The 20,814-nt window shown below is 49.1% G+C and overlaps 4 protein-coding genes across 4 annotated transcripts; 3 read left to right on the plus strand and 1 right to left on the minus strand.

Annotated features, from left to right (window-relative positions):
- The first annotated feature begins 50 nt into the window (after positions 1–50).
- On the plus strand, positions 51–9,031 carry Nop9 (NOP9 nucleolar protein). Its single transcript, XM_070025928.1, has 10 exons — positions 51–365; positions 571–1,029; positions 2,839–2,949; positions 3,124–3,265; positions 3,378–3,570; positions 6,129–6,269; positions 6,632–6,757; positions 7,021–7,257; positions 7,465–7,570; positions 8,322–9,031. Exons 1-10 carry the CDS (start codon positions 119–121, stop codon positions 8,477–8,479), a joined length of 1,920 nt encoding a protein of 639 aa, XP_069882029.1. The 5' UTR covers positions 51–118; the 3' UTR covers positions 8,480–9,031.
- Positions 9,032–9,034: 3 nt separating this feature from the next.
- Positions 9,035–14,937, minus strand: Cideb (cell death inducing DFFA like effector b). Its single transcript, XM_070025967.1, has 6 exons — positions 14,848–14,937; positions 11,717–11,829; positions 11,314–11,458; positions 10,134–10,283; positions 9,722–9,912; positions 9,035–9,546 (listed from the first exon to the last, which is right to left on the minus strand). The coding sequence occupies exons 2-6, from the start codon at positions 11,755–11,757 to the stop codon at positions 9,414–9,416; spliced, it is 660 nt and encodes a 219-aa protein (XP_069882068.1). The 5' UTR covers positions 11,758–11,829; positions 14,848–14,937; the 3' UTR covers positions 9,035–9,413.
- On the plus strand, positions 14,928–16,864 carry Ltb4r2 (leukotriene B4 receptor 2). Its single transcript, XM_070025953.1, has one exon. The coding sequence runs from the start codon at positions 14,928–14,930 to the stop codon at positions 16,002–16,004; it is 1,077 nt and encodes a 358-aa protein (XP_069882054.1). The 3' UTR covers positions 16,005–16,864.
- A 562-nt stretch (positions 16,865–17,426) lies between these two features.
- Ltb4r (leukotriene B4 receptor) lies at positions 17,427–20,794 on the plus strand. Its single transcript, XM_070025941.1, has 2 exons — positions 17,427–18,739; positions 19,389–20,794. The coding sequence occupies exon 2, from the start codon at positions 19,398–19,400 to the stop codon at positions 20,466–20,468; it is 1,071 nt and encodes a 356-aa protein (XP_069882042.1). The 5' UTR covers positions 17,427–18,739; positions 19,389–19,397; the 3' UTR covers positions 20,469–20,794.
- The last annotated feature ends 20 nt before the right edge of the window (positions 20,795–20,814 follow it).

The following is a 20,814-nucleotide window of genomic DNA, read 5'->3' on the forward strand; positions in this document are numbered from 1 at the left end:
CGCGGGTGAAGGCCGTCGCAGAACCCTGACGTCACGCGGAGCGCGCCGGGCGTTTCGGAAGTCCGTCAGGACCCGGCTCGCGTTGGGCGGCGTGAGAACCGCTTATTCCACAGCACACATGGGGTTGGGACCACGCTCTCCTCCCCGATCGGGGCGCCGCTTCCCTGCTGGCAGCAAACGAGGACGCGGAGCCCGGGGGTCGGGGCGCCCTCCGCCGGGCCGCGGGCGGCACTCCCGCGCGCCTGCGGACCGGCAGTCAGAGCCGACTCCGGATGCCCTTCCGCATCTGAGCCCCGAAGCGCTGGGATATTTCCGACGGGCGCTGTCCACGCTGAAAGACGCCCCGGAGGCCGGGGAAGAGCGAGGTTAGGGGGGGTTCCAGCCAACAGCATAAAATCCAGGACCCGCCAAGAAGGAGACGTTCTTGGGTCCCTGGGGCGTGGGGACTCGAGTTTTATGTCTCATGCCCTCTTCCTCGGTCTTTGCCCTTCGTCCCGAATTTCAACAATGAAACATAGTTGTCCTCTTTCCCGTCTGTTTTAAATAGTTCTTTTCTTTTCGCGTTTCTAGAGCTGATGGTGCACAATATTTTGAAAGAAGTGGAGGCTCAAGCCCTGGCCTTGGCCACGAACAGGACTGGCAGTGAGATGTTGCAAGAACTGTTGGGATTCAGTCCTTTGAAGCCACTGTGTCGAATATGGGCGGCTCTGCGCTCCAACTTGCGTATTGTGGCCTGTCATCGGTGCGGGGTCCATGTGTTGCAAAGTGCTTTGCTGCAGCTGCCTCGGTTGCTGGAGAGGCCCGCCAAGCAGGAGGAAGAGGAGGAGGAGGAAGAGGAGCAGGGAAAGGATGGTGTCTTGGAAAGCTTGGAGGAGTTGGTCCTGGGACTAGCTTCCGAGGTATCTGATGATTTTCTTTTCTACTGTGGAGACACTCATGGCAGCTTCGTGGTCAGAACTCTCCTACAGGTCTTAGGCGGGACTCTTCTGGAATCTGAGAGAACCAGGCACCGAGGTTCCCAATCATCTAGTAAGTATTTTATAAGAAAGGGAAGTGGACTTGGTAGGAAAGGACTTGGTAGTTCTAAAGAAGAGAATAAGCAGATTAAGTCTTCTTGGAGGAGCTTGGTCTTGAATTAGCAGAGGAATTATGGCAGAGTTTAGACCAGTGATGAGTGTATGCATAGACTCACACTATGCGTTTAGGGGACAGCTGTTAATATAGCAGTAGAAGGAAGAAGGGGAGATGCTTCATTACAGACTGTGTGTGCTGAGACTGGGGCTTGAACTCATTGCCTGAAATCAGGCTTCAACACTCTGCTCTCTCTTGGCTTTCTTGCTCACAAAGCTGATGCTTGAACCTTGGAAGCTGACTCCATCCTTGTATTTTGCTGATTATTTTGGAGATGAATTCTAGTCAACTTTTCTACCTAAGCTGGCTTCAAACCACGCCCCTTTAGGTGTTAGCCTCCTGAGAAGCTAAGATTACAATCATGAGCCACTAGTACCTAATTGTAATTTTTTTTCTAATACCATAACCACAGTAAAAAAAAATCATTTTAAAATATGACTCAAGAGCTGGAGGCATGATTTAAGTGATAGCCACTTGCCTACTAAGTATGAGGCCTTGAGATAGTGATCTCACTCTTCATGAATAGAAAACAAAAAACACAACCTTGACTTAGTGTGTGTCTATGTACACATATTGAACTCAGGCAAAATTCAGGAGGCAACACCCTTACTGTGTGCAACCCACTCTGATTATTTTATTTTTTTTTAAAATTTTAGTCTGTTCTAGTTTAAGAATTCTGATTAAAATCATTAACTTGATTATATCATATAGTCACAACCTTTGATCTACATCATCATCTTTATTTACTTATGCATTCATTTAGGGCAATACTGGAGTTTGAACTCAGTCTCATGCTTACTAGCTTACATGCAGCTTGACCACTTGAGCCATGCCTCTAGCCTTGTTCTTTGCTAGTTATTTTGGAGATGGAGTCTACTTTTCTGTCTATGGCTGTCCTTGAACTTAGAACCTCTAGATCTTGGCCTCTTGAGTAGCTAGGATTGCAAGTGTGAGCCACTTGAGTCTAGTGTGTGACCTTCATTTTGAGAAACTCTTGAAAATAAGGTTAGAGTTTATTTGGTGTTAGTAAGGTTGAACTCAGGGCCTTGTTCTTGCTAGACAGTACTCTACACATGAGCTATATATACCTTAAGCCCTTTTTGCTATAGCTTATTTCTCAGAGAGAATTTCAAGGTTTTCTTTCTTTTTTTTTTTTTTTTTGTCGGTTGTAGAGCCTGAACTCAACCTGGTGCTGTCCCTCAGCTCCTCAGCTCAAGGCTAGTGCCTACCACTTGAGCTGCAGCACCGCATCTGGTTTTTTCTGCTTTTGTGGTGCTGAGGAATCGAACCCAGGGCCTCATACATGAGAGACAAGTACTCTACTACTGGGCCACCTTCCTAGCCCCATGGTTTTCTGTTGTTTTAGTTTGGCTTGAATTTCATTGGGCTTGGCTCTGACCCACACCTGACTATCAGGGGTTACAGAAGTTCAACATTGTACTCAACCTGAGATGTTTAAATGACATCTGATTTTGGACCACTCTTAACATACCTGGTTGAGGAGTTTGAGTTATATTTTGTGGACCCTGGGGGAGCTGGTTAAAGTTTCTTAGAAAAGTTGAAACAGAAATATTATCTCAGGTCAGTCATCTTGAGATAATAGGAGTTTGGCATCTCCAAGCTGAGCCCTCATCCTCCTGTGGTGTTCTCCTTCCTGGATAGCAGTTTGTGATCTCATCACTGCAAATGTGCTTGATCTTCTTTCAGAAGCATACAGGACCTCAGCTCGGGAATGTAAGCCTGCTGATTTTGAAGTCCCAGAAACCTTCTTGAATTGCCTTCAGGACCTGAGCTCTTGCTTTCTGAAAGACATTGCTGGTAAGGAGGGAAGTAAGAAGATGGTCTTGGAAATACTTTGCTGGAGATTGCTGCCAAGCAAGGCCCTTAAGGTCATTCCTCTTCTTCAAACTTGAGGTTTGTTCTTGCAAAGCATTCTTTGTGGACATTTTGTATCCATGTAGATACAAAATTATTTCTGCCTTCTCCCTACAGTGTTTATCACTGACAAGATCTCTAGCTTCTGCCTTCAAGTGGCCTTACATGTCTTACACCGCAAACTGCCCCAGTTTTGTGCCCATCTCTGCAGTGCTGTGATTGGCTATCTGGGTACTCGCAGTTCCTCAGCAGACAGAAGGTATGGCTTAACTTTGGGATTGACTAGCTGTGTAAAATGAGTCAGGTATAGGGTGTAACTGTTTTATATGAAGTAGAGTTAAAACTTCTTGATTTCCTTTTTTACTTTTCAGTCCTCTACTGATGTTTCTTCAGGATCAGACAAGCTCCAGACTCCTAGAACAGGTGCTGTTGGTGTTAGAGCCCCCAAAGCTCCAGAGTCTCTTTCAAGATCACTTCCAGGGTCAGCTGCTGACCTTGGCTGCACATCCCATTGCTAACTTCCCTTTGCAACGCTTATTGGATGCAGTCACTTCTCCTGAGCTGGTGAGTTAGAAGTCTGGTGGAGTCTCTTTCTACTCTTCTGTTCATTGGGTCTTACTTAGTATGTGCCTATGTATGTCTAACAGTGTGTTGCTCATTGCCCTTGCCTTATAAAGTTGTACCTGAAGTTTTCCCAGAGCATAAGATAAAAATGCCCTCCTGCCAGAGATGTGACTACCGGTAATAGCCTGGCTTTTTTTGGTGGTACTGGGTTTGAACATGCTTGATAGGTAGGCACTCATCGTTTGAGCCATGTTCCTAGCATTTTTGTTTGTTTGTTTTGTTTTGTTTTGCTTTAGTAGTTTTCAGATAGGGTCTAGTGCTTTATTTATTTATTTGCCAGTCCTGGAGCTTGAACTCAGGGCTTGGGCTCTGTCCCTGAGCCTGTCTGTGCTCAAGGCTAGTGCTCTACCACTTCTAGCTTTTTCTGAGTAGTTTATTGGAGATAAGAGTCTCATAGACTTTCCTGCCTGGGCTGGCTTTGAACTATGATCCTCAGATCTTAGCCTCCTGTGTAGGATTACTGGTATGAGCCACCACAATGTCCAGGTAAGTGTCTGGTGCTTACTTTGCTTTGTGGTGGCCTTGGACCACAAACTTCTTACCTCTGCCTTCTGAATAGTTGGGATCACAGTTATGAACCACCATGCCCTGCTTATTTATTGTGAATGGGACCTTGCTAATTTATTGGCTAAACTGGCATCACACCATGATCCTCCTAAAACAGTCTCCTGAATTAGAGATATGTGTTGTCATGCTTTGGCCAATGAAACTTATATGTAGCTTTATTTATTTATTTATTTTGAAGGTACTGGGGTTTAAATTCAGGGTCTCGTGCTTACTAGGCAACCCTCTACTACTTTAACCATGTCTCCAGCTTTTAATTAAAAAAAAATATTGGGGGATGGTGGTCCCAGTACTGAGGCTTGAACTCAGGGCCTTGTACTCTTGCTTAGATTTTTTGCTCAAGGCTTGTGCTCTACCACTTAAGTGACATTACTACTTCTAGCCTTTTGATGGTTAATTGGATTTAAGATTCTCATGTTGCCTGCCTGGGCTGATTTTGAACAGCAATCCTCATGTCTCAGCCTCTTGAGTATCTAGCATTCCAGGCTCCTGTTCTGCTCCTCTGTAGTGGGAACCACTCATATTTAGTGCCACCCATGCTCATATGATCAGATTCTACTTGGGATGTAGGACCCTCCATTTTTCTAATCTTGGGCTTGCCATTAGGATAGAGTGAACACATTACTCTCCAAAGAAAAGAAACTAGGAAGCAGGGGGTGCTATCAGCACCCGATTTTTTCTTTTTTCTTTTTTTTTAGATAGTCCCTAACTATGTAACCTAGGCTGGCTGGCCTCAAACTCATGATCTTTCTGCCTCTTTCTTCCGAATGCTAGGATTAAGGGTTGTATGCCACTTTGTCCACTTAGGAGATGAGCTTAATTCACATTTGAAGCTCAAACTTGTATGGCCTCTCCAGACTGTGGGCACTTAGTTACATGGCCATATGAGCACTTGGCTAATGTCATAGGTTCTCTTTACCTTTGCTGCTTAGCACTGTGGTGGCTTTCCTGTGGGTTTCATGGGTTTGGATTTGGAGTAGAAGGGCAGTTTAATTCCAGTCCTCTCTTATTTAGTTTTCCCTCACATCTACAGAGAGGCTACTCTTCTGGGTGCCAGTAGCTCATACCTGTAATCCTAGTTAATCTCAACAGATTTGCAGCTTGAAGCCAGCCTGTGCAGGAAAGTTTTCAAGACTCTTATCTTTAGTTAATCACCCAAAAAAGCTAGAAGTAGAGCTGTGGCTCAAGTTGTAGAGTACCAATCTTGAGCAAAAAAGCTAAAGGACAGCCCCCAGGCCCTGAATTCAAATCTCAGGACTGGTATAAAAACAAGTAAATAAAAAAAGTCCTTTCCCAGCTGGCTGCTGGGTTTGTAACCCTAGCTACTCAGGAGGCTGAGATCTGAGGATTGAAGTTCAAAGTGAGTCCAGGCAAGGAAAGTCCGTGAGACTCTGATCTCCAATAAACCACCAGAAAACCAGAAGTGATGCTATGGCTGAAGTGGTAGAGCTGAAGAGCTCAGGGACAATGCCCAGACCCAGAGTTCAAGCCCCACAATTGACAAAAAAAATAAAAATGTCCTTTACCTATGTGAGGTGGCACTTCTATGACTGCCTTTTTTGGGGGTCCGGTCGTGGGGCCTGAACTCTGGGCCTGGGCGCTGTCCCTCAGCTCTTCAGCTCAAGGCTAGCGCTCTACCACTTGAGCCACAGTGCCACTTCCGGCTTTTTTCTTTGTGCTTATGTGGTGCTGAGGAATTGAACCCAGGGCCTCAGGCATGCAAGACAAGTGCTCTACCACTGAGCCACCTTCCCAGCCCCTATGACTGCCTTTTTGTTCTAGGCCTTACCTAACAAAACAGTCCTGACATTAACATTGCTTTTTGTGTTTTATCCAGCGCTTCATTATTTTCAGTAGGAAGATTTTTTTTTAAAATTAATACAGCCTATCATTACCATCATGTCAAAGATTTTTCATCCCCTATTTCCTTTCAGTTGTCCTGTGTGTTTGAAGAACTGAGCCCTGCCCTGGAAGCTGTGTTAGCCCAGGGTCATCCAGGTGTAGTTGTTGCCCTGGTAGGGGCCTGCCGCAGAGTTGGGGCTCACCAAGCCCAGGTCTTGCAGCGGTTGTTGGAGGTAAGTGAGTATTACGTGAAACCTATTGATACCCTTAGTCTAATTCTACTAGTTAGGACTTATAAAATCTGGACCCAAGGAAGTTCACAGATAAAGGGAAAAGTGAATCCCAAGAGCCATCTCATTCTAGTCTTTATTTTAGTCCTGGAATGAAAATTGTCTCCCAGAATGAGAGAGAAGTTTGATGAGTACATGATTATTCAGCTTCTGATACATGCATAGAATTGGGGTACAAAACAAGGAAGATGAGAATCTGTTCTCAGGGAGCTTACTTTCTCGTAGAATGTTTTAGGCCATCTCATTCTTCCTGAATGTTTTTCCTGTCTAGAAAGTTGAGTTGCTACTGTTTATCTTCCTTCTAGGCATTCCACTGTGCAGAGCCCTCATCCCGACAAGTAGCCTGTGTGCCTCTCTTTGCCACGTTGACAGCTTATGAGGTGTACTATGAACTAATGGAGGAGGAGGGGGCAGTGCCTGCAGAGCACCAGGTGAGGAAGGAAGGAGACTAATTGGGAGGCCAGGCCTTGGGCAGCACCTTGAGAAAGAATGAAGAGGTTTCTGAAATCATCCAAGTGATGACCTCATCCTGGGGATGCACTCATCCATCTGCATCTTGATTCTTATTTTTTCTTTTGTTAATGGAGACTGGACTCAAACTTGATGTCTGACACTTTTATCCCTTGGTTGGCTCTGAAGCCCAGCAGAGCTACACTTCCAATCCTTGATTTCTTATCTCTGTATTTTCTTTCAGGTGGAAATGGCCTCAGCCAGGGTTCTGGGGGAAGTAACTGTACTTGGGTCTCTACTGCTCCAGCATCTGCTGCACTTCTCCACCCCTAGTCTTGTTCTTCGAAGTTTAGGTGCCTTGACAGGACCACAGCTTGTGGCTCTGGCCCAAAGCCCTGCTGGCTCCCATGTACTTGATGCCATCCTGGTCAGCCCTTCTGTGACACGCAAGCAGCGTCGCCGTGTGTTACAGACTCTAAAGGTGAGGCCTCTGACTTCTGCTTGATTTCCTTCAAACATTTAAAGAAAATGAACTTCCCCCAGCACTATACCTTCAAAATCGAGAATGGGATACAGGTCCCTAAACTGTTTTGACTTTCCTTCTAAATTCTTCTGAAACTTTATTCCCTGCCTCCCCCCAAGCACTTTTGTGCATGTCCCGAGAAGGACTTTGCTTGTCTCAATGCAGGGACAGTATGTGTCTCTGGCCTGTAGCCGCCATGGCAGCCGTGTGCTAGATGCCATTTGGAGTGGAGCAGCTTTGGGGGCACGGAAGGAAATTGCTGCTGAGTTGGGTGAGTACTAGTGTCTCTCTTTAGTATTTTTCAAACTTTCCCAGATAGCTAGGGTGGTCTTGGTCATGGGTTATTAGTTTGCTGTGTGTGTGTGTGTGTGTGTGTGTGTGTGTGTGTAGCTAGGGTGGTCTTGGTCATGGGTTATTAGTTTGCTCTGTGTGTGTGTGTGTGTGTGTGTGTGTGTGTGTGTGCGTGCCATTTTGGGGGCTTGAACACAGCCTGGGCACTGTTCGTGTGTGTGTGTGTGTGTGTGTGTGTGTGTGTGTGTGTGTGTGTGTGTGTGTGTGTGTGTGTGTGTGTGTGTGTGTGTGTGTGTGTGTGTGTGTGTGTGTGTGTGTGTGTGTGTGTGTGTGTGTGTGTGTGTGTGTGCGCGTGCCATTTTGGGGGCTTGAACACAGCCTGGGCACTGTTCCTGAGCTTCTTTGGCTCAATGTTAGCACTCTACCACTTGAGCCACAGTACCACTTCTGGCTTTTTCTGTTTATGTAGTACTAAGGAATCAAACCCAAGGCTTCATGCATGCAAGGCGAGCACTCTACTACTAAGCCACATTCCCAGTCCTATATTCTTCTCTGCTGATTGATTATACAGTCCTTTGTGCTCCCCACCCCTGGCTTCTTTCGTTTTGATAGTAACATTTTCACCTATCTCAGTGGCACCCCCAGAGCTGGGGGGAAATGGAGGGACCTTCATCCCAAGTAGAATCTGTCTGAGCATGAATAGCACTAAACATGAGTGACTCTCTTTGCAGGAGAGCAGAACCAAGAGCTAATAAAAGACCCTTTTGGCCACCATGTTGCTCGAAATGTGGCCTTGACTACCTTCTTGAAGCGACGAGCAGCTTGGGAAGAGCAGCAGAGTGCAGTCGCCAAGCGGAAGAAGGCATTCAACTCAATACTTGAAGACTGAGGCCCTGGGTTCTGGGAGTGGGTATTGAAGATTAAGTCAAAGGAGGAGTACCCATTCCATACCTTCCTGGTTAAAGTTGGAGTCAAAAATCTTACTTGAGCAGGTTACTGGTGGCTCATGCTTATAATCCTAGCTACTTGGAAGCCTGGGATTGGGAGAATCACAACTCAGAGTCAACCTGAGTAGTGAAGTTTATGACACTCCTTCTCAATGGCAAAAACTGTCATTCTATCTATGATGAGAAGCTTAAAATAGTTGGATCACAGTCCAGGCAGGCACACAAGTAGAAAGCAAGCCTCTATCTCAAAAAATAGCCAATACAGAAAAAGCTTGGGGTGTGGCTTAGTAGTAGAGCTCCTGCCTAGCAAGCACAAGCTCCTAAATTCATGCCCAGGTTCCACAAAAAGAAAACTGTTACTGGATTGTGTATTGTGGTCCATACATCTAATCCTAACATAAGGAGAATTTAGTTTGAAGCCAGCCTGGTCCACATAGCCAAATCCTGTTTTTAAAGAAAGTCATTGGTAAACATTTTTATGTTTTTATTGGAAATGTTTTTCTTTTTTAGGAGAAAAATATGAAGATAAGAGATCTTCAGGTAATGTCAGGGCTATCATTGCTTGGGGATCTTAGGAGTTAGTATGGATCTAGAGGTAGCAACAGTCAGGATAGGACTGGGATATGTGAGGATAGGTTTGTGGCCTTTCAGAGCAGGCAGGAGGGTGGAGATAGGTGTAAAACAGCATTCTTCAGAAAAAGGTACAGACTAGAGGAGTAAGGAACTATGCTGACAGGTTCTGTTAAGTGGGGTCAGAGGACAGTGGGGAAAAATCAAGTGAGTTATCTAGCTTTCACTATCTGCAGGTCCCAAAGCATGATGTCAAAATCTTCTCAATGTATCTCATGGAATGAGTCAGGCTAGAAGCTCAGCACCTCAGTAAGAATGGAGGCGACCCTGCCGGTGCCACTGCTCAGCCCCCTCCACTATGTGGCGAATGGTGGAGGAAATTCCCAGGAACATATGGCCCAAGCCTTGTAACAGTGAGGAGGTCCAACGAAGGAGCTCTCTGAAAGGCAGACACACACACAAAAAAGCAGATAATTAGGAGAACACAGAGGAGGCAGTGGAGCTAGGGGCTGGGAGGTTTGCATAAGGGAGAGCTAGCTTGATAAGTGAGTGCAGGAGATGGAATTACAAGGATAGCTGTAAAAGATGGAGTTGTATATTTGTTGATCTCTGACCTGAGTACTTTCTTGGGACCAACTCCTTGAAAGTCACAACTCATGGAGTAGAGTCCATAGAATGTGGCTTTGACATTCAGGCTGCCAAAGAGGTCTCGGGGACTTTGCTTGTATACGTCAAAGGTGATGCGTGCGATGTCCTTGCTGTGCTTCGGTTTTTCTCGGCCCAGGCCATATGTCAGCACCCTGCTCTGTAGGATACTCCCATCAGTGCAGTAGACCCACATTCACTGATAGCTCCCACCAACCCCTTGATACTAGGTCAGATCCCCATATCCCCAGACTGTCTGCTACATGGTGCCTTTGACAACTCCATAGCATTTCCAGTTCTTCTGCCTCCAAGATCAGTGGTAGGCTAGAGAAGCTTGGAATAGACTGAAAAGTTTGGTAATTATCCCAGCCTGGGCTTTACCTTGTTGGAACTCCAGCTCTGCCCCTGCTCCAGCACCATCAGGCATGTGTCATCTTCTAGCATCTGGAAGAAGTCTTCACTCTCCACTGCAGTTCCATCCTCCTCCAGCACCAATGTTATCACTCCATGCAGCAGCAGCGTCTCCTGTGCCTGTACCACAGCAAGAAGGAGGGAGAGGGCAATTAACCCACGGTCTCTTTTTAGTTGTCCAATATCCATCAGTCACCCCTAGGCACTGGTTGATATCCCAACTTTCTGGTGCTCCCCCTTTGAAAGGTGGTAGTTCTCTATGTTCCCCTCCTCTTCTTTCCCTCTAAGCCAAGACTCCTGCTGGTTTGGAATTCAAAAATCTAGCTAGGAGCCAGACTAGATACTATGCTTGAGCCCAGGGATTCAGACCAGACTGAGCAACTTTAGATACCATCCAGAAAAACAATCTGTACTAAGATCTTTTGAAAAACATCCTTCCACCTACAATATCATACCACCTTTTCTTACTCTTAGTTCTCCACAACTATTCGACTCTTAGTTCTCCACAACTATTTCCAGCGTTTCTAACTTTTTAAATGCCTTACTATGTGCCAGGTATCTGAGGATTTTTATATGTCTGCTTTTATTCCTTTAATAACACTATAAGGTATCTCATTTCCATTGTACAGATAAACAGGTTTTGTTAAAGTTGAAGAGCTCCAAGGTTTGGCAGGAAGTAGCAAAACCAATTTGGATTGAATTTTCATACAAATCACCTTTCTATATTGACTTCTGAATTCCATCCTTCCAGCTCTTCCTCACTGCTTCATTACTCCCAAAGAAAATAAATTGTCAAGCACCAGTGGCTCTTGCCTATAATCCTAGCTACTCAGGAGGCTGAAATCTGAAGATCACTGAAGCTAGGCCAGGCAGAAGAGTCTGTGAGAAATATCTCCAATAAACTAAAACAGCCAGGAGTGAAGTGTGACTTTAGCAAAAGGAGCTCAGGGACAGCACCCGAGCCCTGAGTTTAAGCCCCAGAATTGCCATACACACAAAAATTTACCCAAATGCAGTGGTTCATGGGGCTTGTCCCCTATATTTGAAAGTTATGTGACCTCAGCCCCTTCTACACCATCATTCTAGGCTGTCGCTATTCTAGTCCTTTGTCTGCCTCTACTACAGTCACCCAAGAAGTTGCCTCACTCACCTTATGTAGCAATTCCCCATAAGTGGCTGCTGTCAGGCCTTTCCGGATTGTCCGCTTGTGGTCACAAACACGGAAAGGTCGCTGGGGTGGTGGAGCTGAAGTCCAGACCCTTCGGCCTAACTCCGAGCTGATGTTAGACACTGACCTGGTAGTTGGGGAGGAAAGGTCCAGATGGGGTGAGGGGTATGGTGATGCTAGGGGTGGGATGGCTGGAGGTCCTAGGTTTTCAGATAAGCCAAAGAGGCTATAGAATTGGGGTGGGGAGTAGTGGCTCATGAGTTGGGGCAGACCTGTAGAGTGGAGAGGAGGATAGGAAGTAAGACTCCTAGGGGGCTGAATGTTTTGCTGTCCCACCTGCTGGTATCCCTAGTATTAATATATAGAGCGAAGGATTAGAAATTACCTCAGTAGGCCATTGGGATTCAAGGCTGAGAGATACTCCATGGTAGAGGGAAGGAGTGGGAGAGTTGCTTCCCCGCGGCTTCAGAGTCCGGGTGATTGTCTGCTGTGCAGGGGCTAAAATGTTATTTTTCTGTTACAAAGCTAGGACCTTGGTGAGGTAGGAAATGACTCAAGCCTGGACTCTGGCCCCCTTATGCCTGGCCAGTAAGGACAGAGTCCAAGGGGGAGGGAAGGAGGAGGGGCTTGGAGGGGTGTTGGAAGTAGAATGGCTAAGCACATCCACAGAAGCATGAGTGTGTTTGGTGAGAGTAGATTGGAGCTATGTAAAGAAAACAGGATGTGACCTCTAGTTTTTTTTTTTTTTTTGTCGGTCGTGGGGCTTGAACTCTGGGCCTGGGCGCTGTCCCTCAGCTCTTCAGCTCAAGGCGAGCACTCTACCACTTGAGCTACAGCGCCACTTCCGGTTTTCTGGTGGTTTATTAGAGATAGGAGTCTCACGGTCTCTCCTGCCTGGGCTGGCTTTGAACCGCAATCCTCAGATCTCAGCCTCCTGAGTAGCTAGGATTACAGGCATGAGCCACCAGCGCCCGGCTGTGACCTCTAGTTTTTAATATCTTTAGAAATTTCCAGTGACAAGTTTGTGGTTCTCACCTTTAGAGAAGCTGCCTTACATGTGGTCTGCAGTGTGTGTATGCTGCCACCTACTGGGGAAATCATAAGCTGCAGCCTTAGTGAAGAAGACAATGGAAGAGGTGGGAGCTTGGGTAGAGCTTGGAGGAAATGAGAGGCTAGCACTGTGAAAGCAGTGTGGGAAGGATTGATCAGGATCCATCTTTCTACCAATACCAGCCCTGGTAGCCTCTGTATAGGCTCCAGTTCCCCATCTTGCTTTCTGGGTCCTGGCTGAAAAACAAAGTGCCTTGACTGCTCTGTGACCCAGACAGCAGCATTTCCCATGCAGACTTGCTTCTAAGCAAGGCATGGGAAAAGATGTTTGGGTTGTTGCTCCAAACCCTAAACCAAACTTGTTAAAGCTACATAAACTCTGCTCTGATGCTTTGTGGTAGAGGATGGGTACATCTCATCTTCCTGTCTATGGCGAGGACACCCGCAGCCCACTCTGCAGGTCCACTCTGTAAACAGATGGATTGCTCTGGAATTTAGTATTTCTTCAAACTCCCCAAATGGCCCTATTTGGGGATATTATGAGGCACTGTCTTGTGGGAACTGTTCTATCATTGCTTTGAGGTGTGTGTTAGGAGCTTCAGTGGATAATTCAAATGCTTACAAGTTCAAAGACAAGTAGAGTGGCATTGTACCTCTTGAACAATCTTCAAACCATGGGTCAAGCCTCTTTTGTCTTGGACATTCCATATACTTTTTTTGGGGGGGGAGGGTGGTCATGGGCCTGAACTACGGGCCTGGGTGCTGTCCCTCAGCTCTTCAGCTCAAGGCTAGTGCTCTATCGCTTGAGCCACAGCACCACCTCTGGCTTTTTTTTTCTGCTTATGTGGTGCTGAGGAATCGAACCCAGGGTCTCATGCATGCAAGGCAAGCACTCTACCATTGAGCCACCTTCCCAGCCCCTCCATACACTTCTTAGAGGTTGCTAATGCCTCTCAAAGGCTCTTACTGGCTTTCCTCTTCCCAACTTATTCTCCCTCCCTCTTGCTTTCTCAGTTGACCTCCCAAATAAAGGATTGCCTATCCCACCTGAGTCCTTATCTCAGGCTCTACTCTGCGGGAAATCAAACTGAATGCTCCCAGTGTCCTTGTTCCTAGGGAAGCCCAGTTCTGTCTGTTGACTGGGCAGATGCCTTCCCCTTCCCCTTACCCTACTGATCTGCAGGCCCCTCTAAAATCTCATTCCCAGGGACTGGGAAGGTGGCTTAGTGGTAGAGTGCTTGCCTTGCATGCATGAGGCCCTGGGGTCAATTCCTCAGCACCACATACACAGAAAAAGCTGGAAGTGGGTGCTATGGCTCAAGTGGTAGAGTGCTAGCCTTGAGCTGAAGAGCTCAGAACAGTGCCCAGGCCCAGAGTTCAAGCTCTACAAACCAGCAAAAAATAAAAAAAAAATATAAAATAAAATCGCATTCCCAGTCTGCCCGATGTCACGAAGAAAGTGTTTCTTTTCTCAATGTGTCCTCCCTTCCCTCCTTCCCTCCCTCCCTATCTGGGCACAGCTCAGTAATTGGCTTCATGGTTACATTTTGACTTCTTAACCATGCTATCAGCCCCTTTACCTTCATGCATATCTTGTTTACCCCGGGACACTATTACCACCATGCCTTCCACTGAAAAATTGGCATTGACACCCCAATGAGAGCCCAAAGGTTAGAGGATTTGAGCAGGGTCCAAAGCAAAAGATAGGAGAAGGTAGGCTAAGAGGTAGGAAAAAGGGTCTGAGCAGAGGCTGAAGACGGCAGCTAGGAAAGTGAGTTGTCACCTTCTCTGTGGAGAACATAAGTACTATAAAAGGTGGGCTGGAAGGACTGCAGTCAGAGATGGGCAAGTGGGGTGGGTGAGAGCAGGCCCAGGGTCAGGCTTCAGCAGACTGCTTCACTCCCCTCCACAGCCAGGACACCTTATCTGCATCCCTTCAGCGTTTCCTGTTTCCTAGGGAGGCGGGCTCCCACATGCCTGGGCCTGTTAGTGATGGGAAGCAGTAGGGTGAAGGAGGGGCCTTAGGAAAGGTTCAGGATGAGTACCATCTTGTCCCTCTGCATTCTTGCCTCACCCTCTGCAAATGTGACAGGAACAGGCACCTCACACGCTACTGCTTAACCTTTCAGCGTCCCTAGGCCCCCAACTCTGCCTGTTTCCCAGCTGGGTAAGTAGATCTGCCCATGCCCTGGGAGTCTCTCTATCCACCTTTGCCCTGAAGTACAAGGCTGGGGATGAACAAAGTGGAGCCAGGCCAGAGGGGTGGAAGTGGAGATAGTGACCGTTTGGTCTGAGGACTGGGTGGGCTGGTATCCCTGGGCTCTGGGAAGGTGTCAGGAGTGGAGGAGGTCAGCTGACATTCAGGGAGCAAGGGATCTAGACTCAAAAGAATGGAGTTCTAAGTTGTGGCCTTGCGTCCTGGAGGAAGCATGCTGCAGGGGAAGTGGTGCATGGGTCCGCTCTCACCTAACATTGGAGGTAAAGGCATCAGTCTCCACCCTGAATTGCCCTGTTTAGTCCTTTCCAGCCCCGCTGAGGAGAGAAGGATGTCCGTCTGCTACCGGCCTCCGGGGAACGAGACTCTGCTGAGCTGGAAGGCCTCGAGGGTCACGGGCACCGCCTTCCTGCTGCTGGCGGCGCTGCTGGGACTGCCGGGCAACTGCTTCGTGGTGTGGAGCTTGGCGGGCTGGCGGCCCGCGCGAGGGCGACCCCTGGCGGCCACACTGGTACTGCACCTGGCGCTGGCCGACGGCTCCGTGCTGCTGCTCACGCCGGTCTTCGTGGCTTTTCTGATGGGGCAGGCCTGGCCGCTGGGTCTGGCGGGCTGCAAGGCGGTGTACTACGCGTGCGCCATCAGCATGTACGCCAGCGTGCTGCTCACCAGCCTGCTCAGCCTGCAGCGCTGCCTGGCGGTCACCCGGCCCTTCCTGGCGCCCCGGCTGCGCAGCCAGGCCCTGGCCCGCCTCCTGCTCTCGGCAGTCTGGTCGGCCGCTTTCTTGCTCGCGGTCCCAGCAGCCGTCTACCGCCACCTCTGGGGCGACCGCGTGTGCCAGCTGTGCCACCCGTCGCCGGTGCACGCCGCCGCCCACCTGGGCCTGGAGACGCTGACCGCCTTCGTCCTTCCCTTCGGGCTGGTGCTCGGCTGCTACGGCGCCACCCTGGCGCGGCTGCGGAGCGCGCGCTTGGGCTCCGGGCGGCGGCGCACGCGGGCGGGGCGGGTGGTGGGCGCCATCGTGCTGGCCTTCGGCCTGCTCTGGGCCCCCTACCACGCTGTCAATCTGGTGCAGGCGGTGGCAGCCCTGGCTCCGCCGGAAGGGGCCTTGGCCATGCTTGGCGGCGCAGGCCAGGCGGCGCGGGCCGGAACCACCGCTTTGGCTTTCTTCAGCTCCAGCGTCAACCCCGTGCTGTACGTCTTTACCGCCGGAGATCTGCTGCCCCGGGCCGGACCCCGCTTTCTCACGCGGCTCTTTGAGGGCTCCGGGGAGGCTCGAGGGAGCAGCCGCTCTCGGGAGGGCACGATGGAGCTCCGAACTGCTCCTAGGCTGAAAATCATGGGGCAGGGCGGGAGCAATGGAGACCCTGGGGGCGGCCTGAAGAGGGGCAGTCAGGAATGGGATCCTTAACTCTAAATCCTACCACCAGGCCTGCCCTTTCCTACCACCTGCTATGCCTCGGGAACTCAGCACTGTGGAGCCTTTGAGACTCTTCTCTGATTACCGTTTGGATGGGATTGGGAAGGATTGTTATACACCTGGGGCAGGCCCAGGTTCTACCAAACTAGGGATTGTGGGGGTGAGGAGAGCCTATGTTAAAAAACGAAACAAAACAAAAAAACCTTGTGTGCTTGCAGGCTGGCAGGTATCCACGTGCAAGCATTGCTTATTTGTTGCCAATAGCATTGTGAAATAGACTGCTAAGCCATTTGATGATGGCTTAAGTGTGCTGTTTGGTGCTTCATCATGCCTGAGTTGTACTGAACCCACCTAGTTCCCGTTCGGGCCAGGTCACTGCTGGGTAGTGGCATTTTCCTCACTCCACCCAGGTTGCCTGGTTCTCCTAGGCATATCCATAGACCCACTCTGAAAATAAAGTGACAAAGACAAGGGAAGATATAGGACTTTGGAAGGAGAGCAGGAGTGAGACCCTCTGGAGTCTATAAAGGCTACCTGAGGAAGAAACTGGTCTGGAAGGAGAAAGTAGATGTGTTGGGTTCCTGCTTAGTTTATGGTTGGGACAGTGGAGAGACACACAGTGGCATACACAAATAGCATAGGAGTTGAGCCTGAGACTGACTTCTCAGGCCATCAGACCCTCCCCAATGAAAAAACATTTGACTTAAGAGGCAGTCCAGAAGCCAGTGCTTGCTTAGCCAGAGGGTTTGAGGGTTGGGGATGAGGCTTTATGGGGTATGGTAGGAATGTTTGGAATAAAGGAAATTGCAAAGGAAGTGACATCTTTCCTTTTTTCTCCCTACTAGATCTACTTTCTCCCCCCATACTCTCCCCCCCCCCGCCCCTTGTCTCTCTGTCTGTGTCTGTGTCTCTATCTCTCTCTGTCTCTTTGTCTCTGTCTGTCAGTCTCTTCCTTCATTTTCCTCTGGTGCTTAAATTCAGGGCTTTGGTACTGTCCCTTAGCTTTTTCTGCTCATGGCTGGTCCTTCTCAGGGGATGTCCGTGGCCATACTCATGACCAATCTGTACAATTAGCCCAGAATGTCCTCAGTTTTAGCACTAAAAATATCCAGTACCCCCAGAAAATGAGATTGCTCACTTAAGTAGTTACCTTGCTATTACCTCAGGCTCTGCTTCAATGACTGCTCATGTCTCCAAGAAAGAGGCCAAGAGAGGGAAGGAAACCTAGTCCTCAGAATAATGCCAGAAACACTAAAAGTGAGGTTAGAATGAGCTCTTGAACTAAGGAGGCAGGAAGGATGCTTAAGGTGCCTAGTCCTTGGTGGGGGGGAAACACCCTCAAAGGAGATGGGATTGGGAGCAGCTGGAGAGAGGAAGAGGGGCAACCAGTCAGGGACCCTGGTTGGTCCTGGAGCTCTGTGCCCAAACAGGCTTCTTCCTGTCCCAAGACTGCTCTAAGGTCAAGGTTCCCTAACTTCCGCTGTTATGTATTCCACACCCGGTGTGGTCAGAAAGCCCTTCCTCAATGTTGTCTTCAGTTCTTGCTGTGGTTTCACCCTTCTTTTCATCATATCCTCTGCCTGACATGTACTGGGTGAACCCTGCTCAGGCTTTTCTCAATGCAGAGCATGTAGGAAAGCACTGAAAGCATGGGAATGCCAGGGGTCTCTCAGTGTCACAGATGGTCTCTTTCCATGTTTCTGGATTCTTCTTGTGGCAAAGCTGCTGTGAAGCAGCACTGTCTCCACACCCTCACTTCTGTTCCTCATGCTCTGCCCAGCTTAGCTTACCTCTACCTTTTCTCTGACAAAGGTGGAATTGGACCACCTAAGACTGTGGAAATGTAGGAAATAAGTAGTAAGTACCAAGCACTTGCTGAGCACTGATTTCTCAAATTCAGCCTTGGCAAAGTAACCACACAGTTGCCACAAGACAAATGGCTATGGGAAGGAGAAGAAACTGGCATTCTGTGAAATCAAGGAATTCACTTTGACTGTGGCCCCTGCCAGAGACAATGAGAACTGTTGACTTTGAAACTAACTCTTCTAAATGAAGAAAGGGATGGAAAGTGCCAGGAGATGGCCCCTTTTCATAACCCAGATCATGACTTGAACGGAAGCCAAGAATAAGGTGCTGAACCATCAGTTTACTGACATACGATCTTTAAATCATGATAATACCACACTCATACCTAGACTCAAAACCTATTCATAGCTTCAAACTACATTTTCCATTAACCTAAAAATCTATATTATGTGCAGCAACATTTTAAAGTGAAATATACAGAATGTTTTTGGATGCCAGTGTTCTAGCCTTTCAGTCTGAGCTTGTTTCCCTCTCTCACTATTATAGAATTCATTACTCTGTTCAATTCTCTAGTCTGGACCTGCATCTTGACACAACACCCCAGCCAACTCATTCCCTGTACCCCTCTTTCCTCTCTCATTGCCCCTTTCTGGGTTTTTATCATTTAGCCCTACCCCTGAAGAGACCTACCTTTTGAGTTGCTTGCTATGCAGATTATCCTCTTGGGGGTGAGGGTTTCAGCCCCACCTTCAGGAAGACAGACTTCCCCCTCCAATGCTCTGTGGTACTTCCTCACTGGCTGATTTAGCTGATAGCACCCAGACCTGAGGCAGAGCCCCTGGAACCGGGACACCTCCAGGGATCGAGGACATTTGCTCTCACCCGAGAATTATCAGCTTCCAATCAGTACCTTGGTATTTGTAAGTATTTAGGACCGTGTATGTGTGTGTGTGTGTGTGTGTGTGTGTGTGTGTGTGTGTGTGTGTAGAAGGCAGATGCAGCCAGGAGAGATGTAAAAAAAATCTCCAAAGAAAGCCCACCAATGTAAAAGGAGTTGAGAAGATTTATCTTCAACATCTAGCCATGAACTCCTCTTTATCCTTGTAGTTCATGGTGTACCTTGGTAATCTCCAGGGAGAGCAACTAGGTGATTGGTTGGGAAAAGTTAATTAGGTTGAAGACCAGAAAGCCTGACAGGAAGCAAGGATTGAGCTAGTCATTCAAGGAGTGCAGCACTGGTTGATGAAAGCTCCCAGTTAGTTCTGGTTTCATGGTGTCCTAAGGGAAAGAGACTTAAAAAGATCTGGAAATGGGTGCTGTCACTGTTGTTGTTGCTGCTGTATATTTTGCAGTTGGGTCTTTGGGCAGGAAGGAGCCCCTGGACCAGTTAGGAAATGAGTCTTTCTGCTCCACCAGATCTCCTGAAGACAGGTCAGTTGGCAGTGAAGCAGCAGTATATGTTGGAGGCTCCTGGTGCTCGTCATAGACATAGTATTCATGGTGTGTCCATGGGTGCCAGGTAACCTTTGGCTCTCTATTTTCATTCATGTATCCACCCTCACTTCCCAGGTCTCTGAGATGGCCACAAACGCTACATCTTCGGCAGCATCCTTCTCTGTAGGTGTCAGATTCGTGTCTCTGTTGGCTATTGTCCTGCTGTCAGTGGCGCTGGCGGTGGGGCTCCCTGGCAACAGCTTCGTGGTATGGAGCATTCTGAGAAGGATGCGCAAGCTCTCTGTCACGGCCCTGCTCGTGCTGAACCTAGCGCTGGCTGACCTGGCTGTATTGCTCACGGCTCCTTTTTTCCTGCATTCCTTGACCCACGGCTCCTGGAGGTTCAAATTGGCTGGCTGCCTCCTGTGCCACTACGTCTGTGGAGTCAGCATGTATGCCAGCGTCCTGCTGATCACCGCCATGAGTCTGGACCGCTCGCTGGCAGTGGCCCGTCCCTTTGTGTCCCAGAAAGTGCGCACCAAGGCGGTTGTCCGGTGGGTGCTGGCGGGGATCTGGCTGGTGTCCTTTTTGCTGGCCACACCGGTCCTCAGGTACCGCACAGTAAGCTTTGGATTGAACAACAAGAGTCTGGCTTGCTTTCCCAAGTACCCCAGCGATGGGCACAGAGCCTTCCACCTGCTCTTCGAGGCCTTCACCGGCTTCCTGCTGCCCTTCGTGGCGGTGGTGGCCAGTTACTCCGACATCGGGCGCAGGCTGCAGGCCCGGCGCTTCCGCCGCAGTCGCCGAACTGGCCGTCTGGTGGTGCTCATCATCTTGGCCTTCGCCGCTTTCTGGCTGCCCTATCACATGGTGAACCTGGCCGAGGCGGGCCGCGCGCTGGCCGGCCTGGGTCCGAGGTCCGGGCCGGTGGGGATGCGGCTGACGCTGGCCCGCAATGTCCTCATCGCGCTGGCCTTCCTGAGCAGCAGCGTGAACCCGGTGCTGTATGCTTGCGCAGGCGGCGGCCTGCTGCGCTCCGCTGGGGTGGGCTTCGTCGCCAAGCTGCTGGAGGGGACCGGCTCTGAGATCTACAGCACTCGCCGTGGGGGATCCCTGGCCCAGACTGTGAAGAGCACCCCTGCCCCTCCAGAGCCGGACACCACCGAGAGCCTCACGGCTTCCTCCAACTCCCTGAAGAAAAGCCAACTGATCTAGACCAGGTGGAAGGATGCGCGTTCTCCTCCTCCGGGCAAGGACCCACGCTTGCCTGACCCAATTCTGCACCCAGAGGAGAACCTGCAGTGTGGGGAGATGTGGGGGACAGGGTGGAGCCGAAGCAGAGGAAGGGCTGGGCGAGTCAGCACATTGCGAGAGCATGGTCAGGCCTTGCTCCTGGGGTAGCTTTGCAATTAAAACCGAAGTCTGAAATTGGATCAGTCCTGTGAGGTGTGTGTTATGGGGCTTTGGGGTGCCCGTGGACACCTTGGTGGGTTCCCGCCGAACAGCTGAGAGCTAAGTCCTTTAGATACCTATGAGTGACAATTTTGGAAAGGATACCAGG

The sequence above is a fragment of the Dipodomys merriami genome, unplaced genomic scaffold, assembly GCF_024711535.1.
Source record: "Dipodomys merriami isolate MVZ:Mamm:240054 unplaced genomic scaffold, mDipMer1.0.p SCAF_1, whole genome shotgun sequence".
Lineage (NCBI taxonomy): Eukaryota > Metazoa > Chordata > Mammalia > Rodentia > Heteromyidae > Dipodomys > Dipodomys merriami.

Bases quoted from the DNA above. Each gene is read 5' to 3' on its own strand.
- Nop9 (XM_070025928.1), top strand. From the start codon at position 119: ATGGGGTTGGGACCACGCTCTCCTCCCCGATCGGGGCGCCGCTTCCCT. The intron at 1,030-2,838 runs GTAAGTATTTTA...ATCTTCTTTCAG, and splicing joins CCGAGGTTCCCAATCATCTA to AAGCATACAGGACCTCAGCT. The intron at 7,258-7,464 runs GTGAGGCCTCTG...GTCTCAATGCAG, and splicing joins GTGTGTTACAGACTCTAAAG to GGACAGTATGTGTCTCTGGC.
- Cideb (XM_070025967.1), bottom strand. From the start codon at position 11,757: ATGGAGTATCTCTCAGCCTTGAATCCCAATGGCCTACTGAG. The intron at 11,459-11,716 runs GTAATTTCTAAT...CCCAACTACCAG, and splicing joins AATCCCAATGGCCTACTGAG to GTCAGTGTCTAACATCAGCT. The intron at 9,913-10,133 runs GTAAAGCCCAGG...AGTATCCTACAG, and splicing joins AGAGCTGGAGTTCCAACAAG to AGCAGGGTGCTGACATATGG.
- Ltb4r2 (XM_070025953.1), top strand. From the start codon at position 14,928: ATGTCCGTCTGCTACCGGCCTCCGGGGAACGAGACTCTGCTGAGCTGG.
- Ltb4r (XM_070025941.1), top strand. From the start codon at position 19,398: ATGGCCACAAACGCTACATCTTCGGCAGCATCCTTCTCTGTAGGTGTC.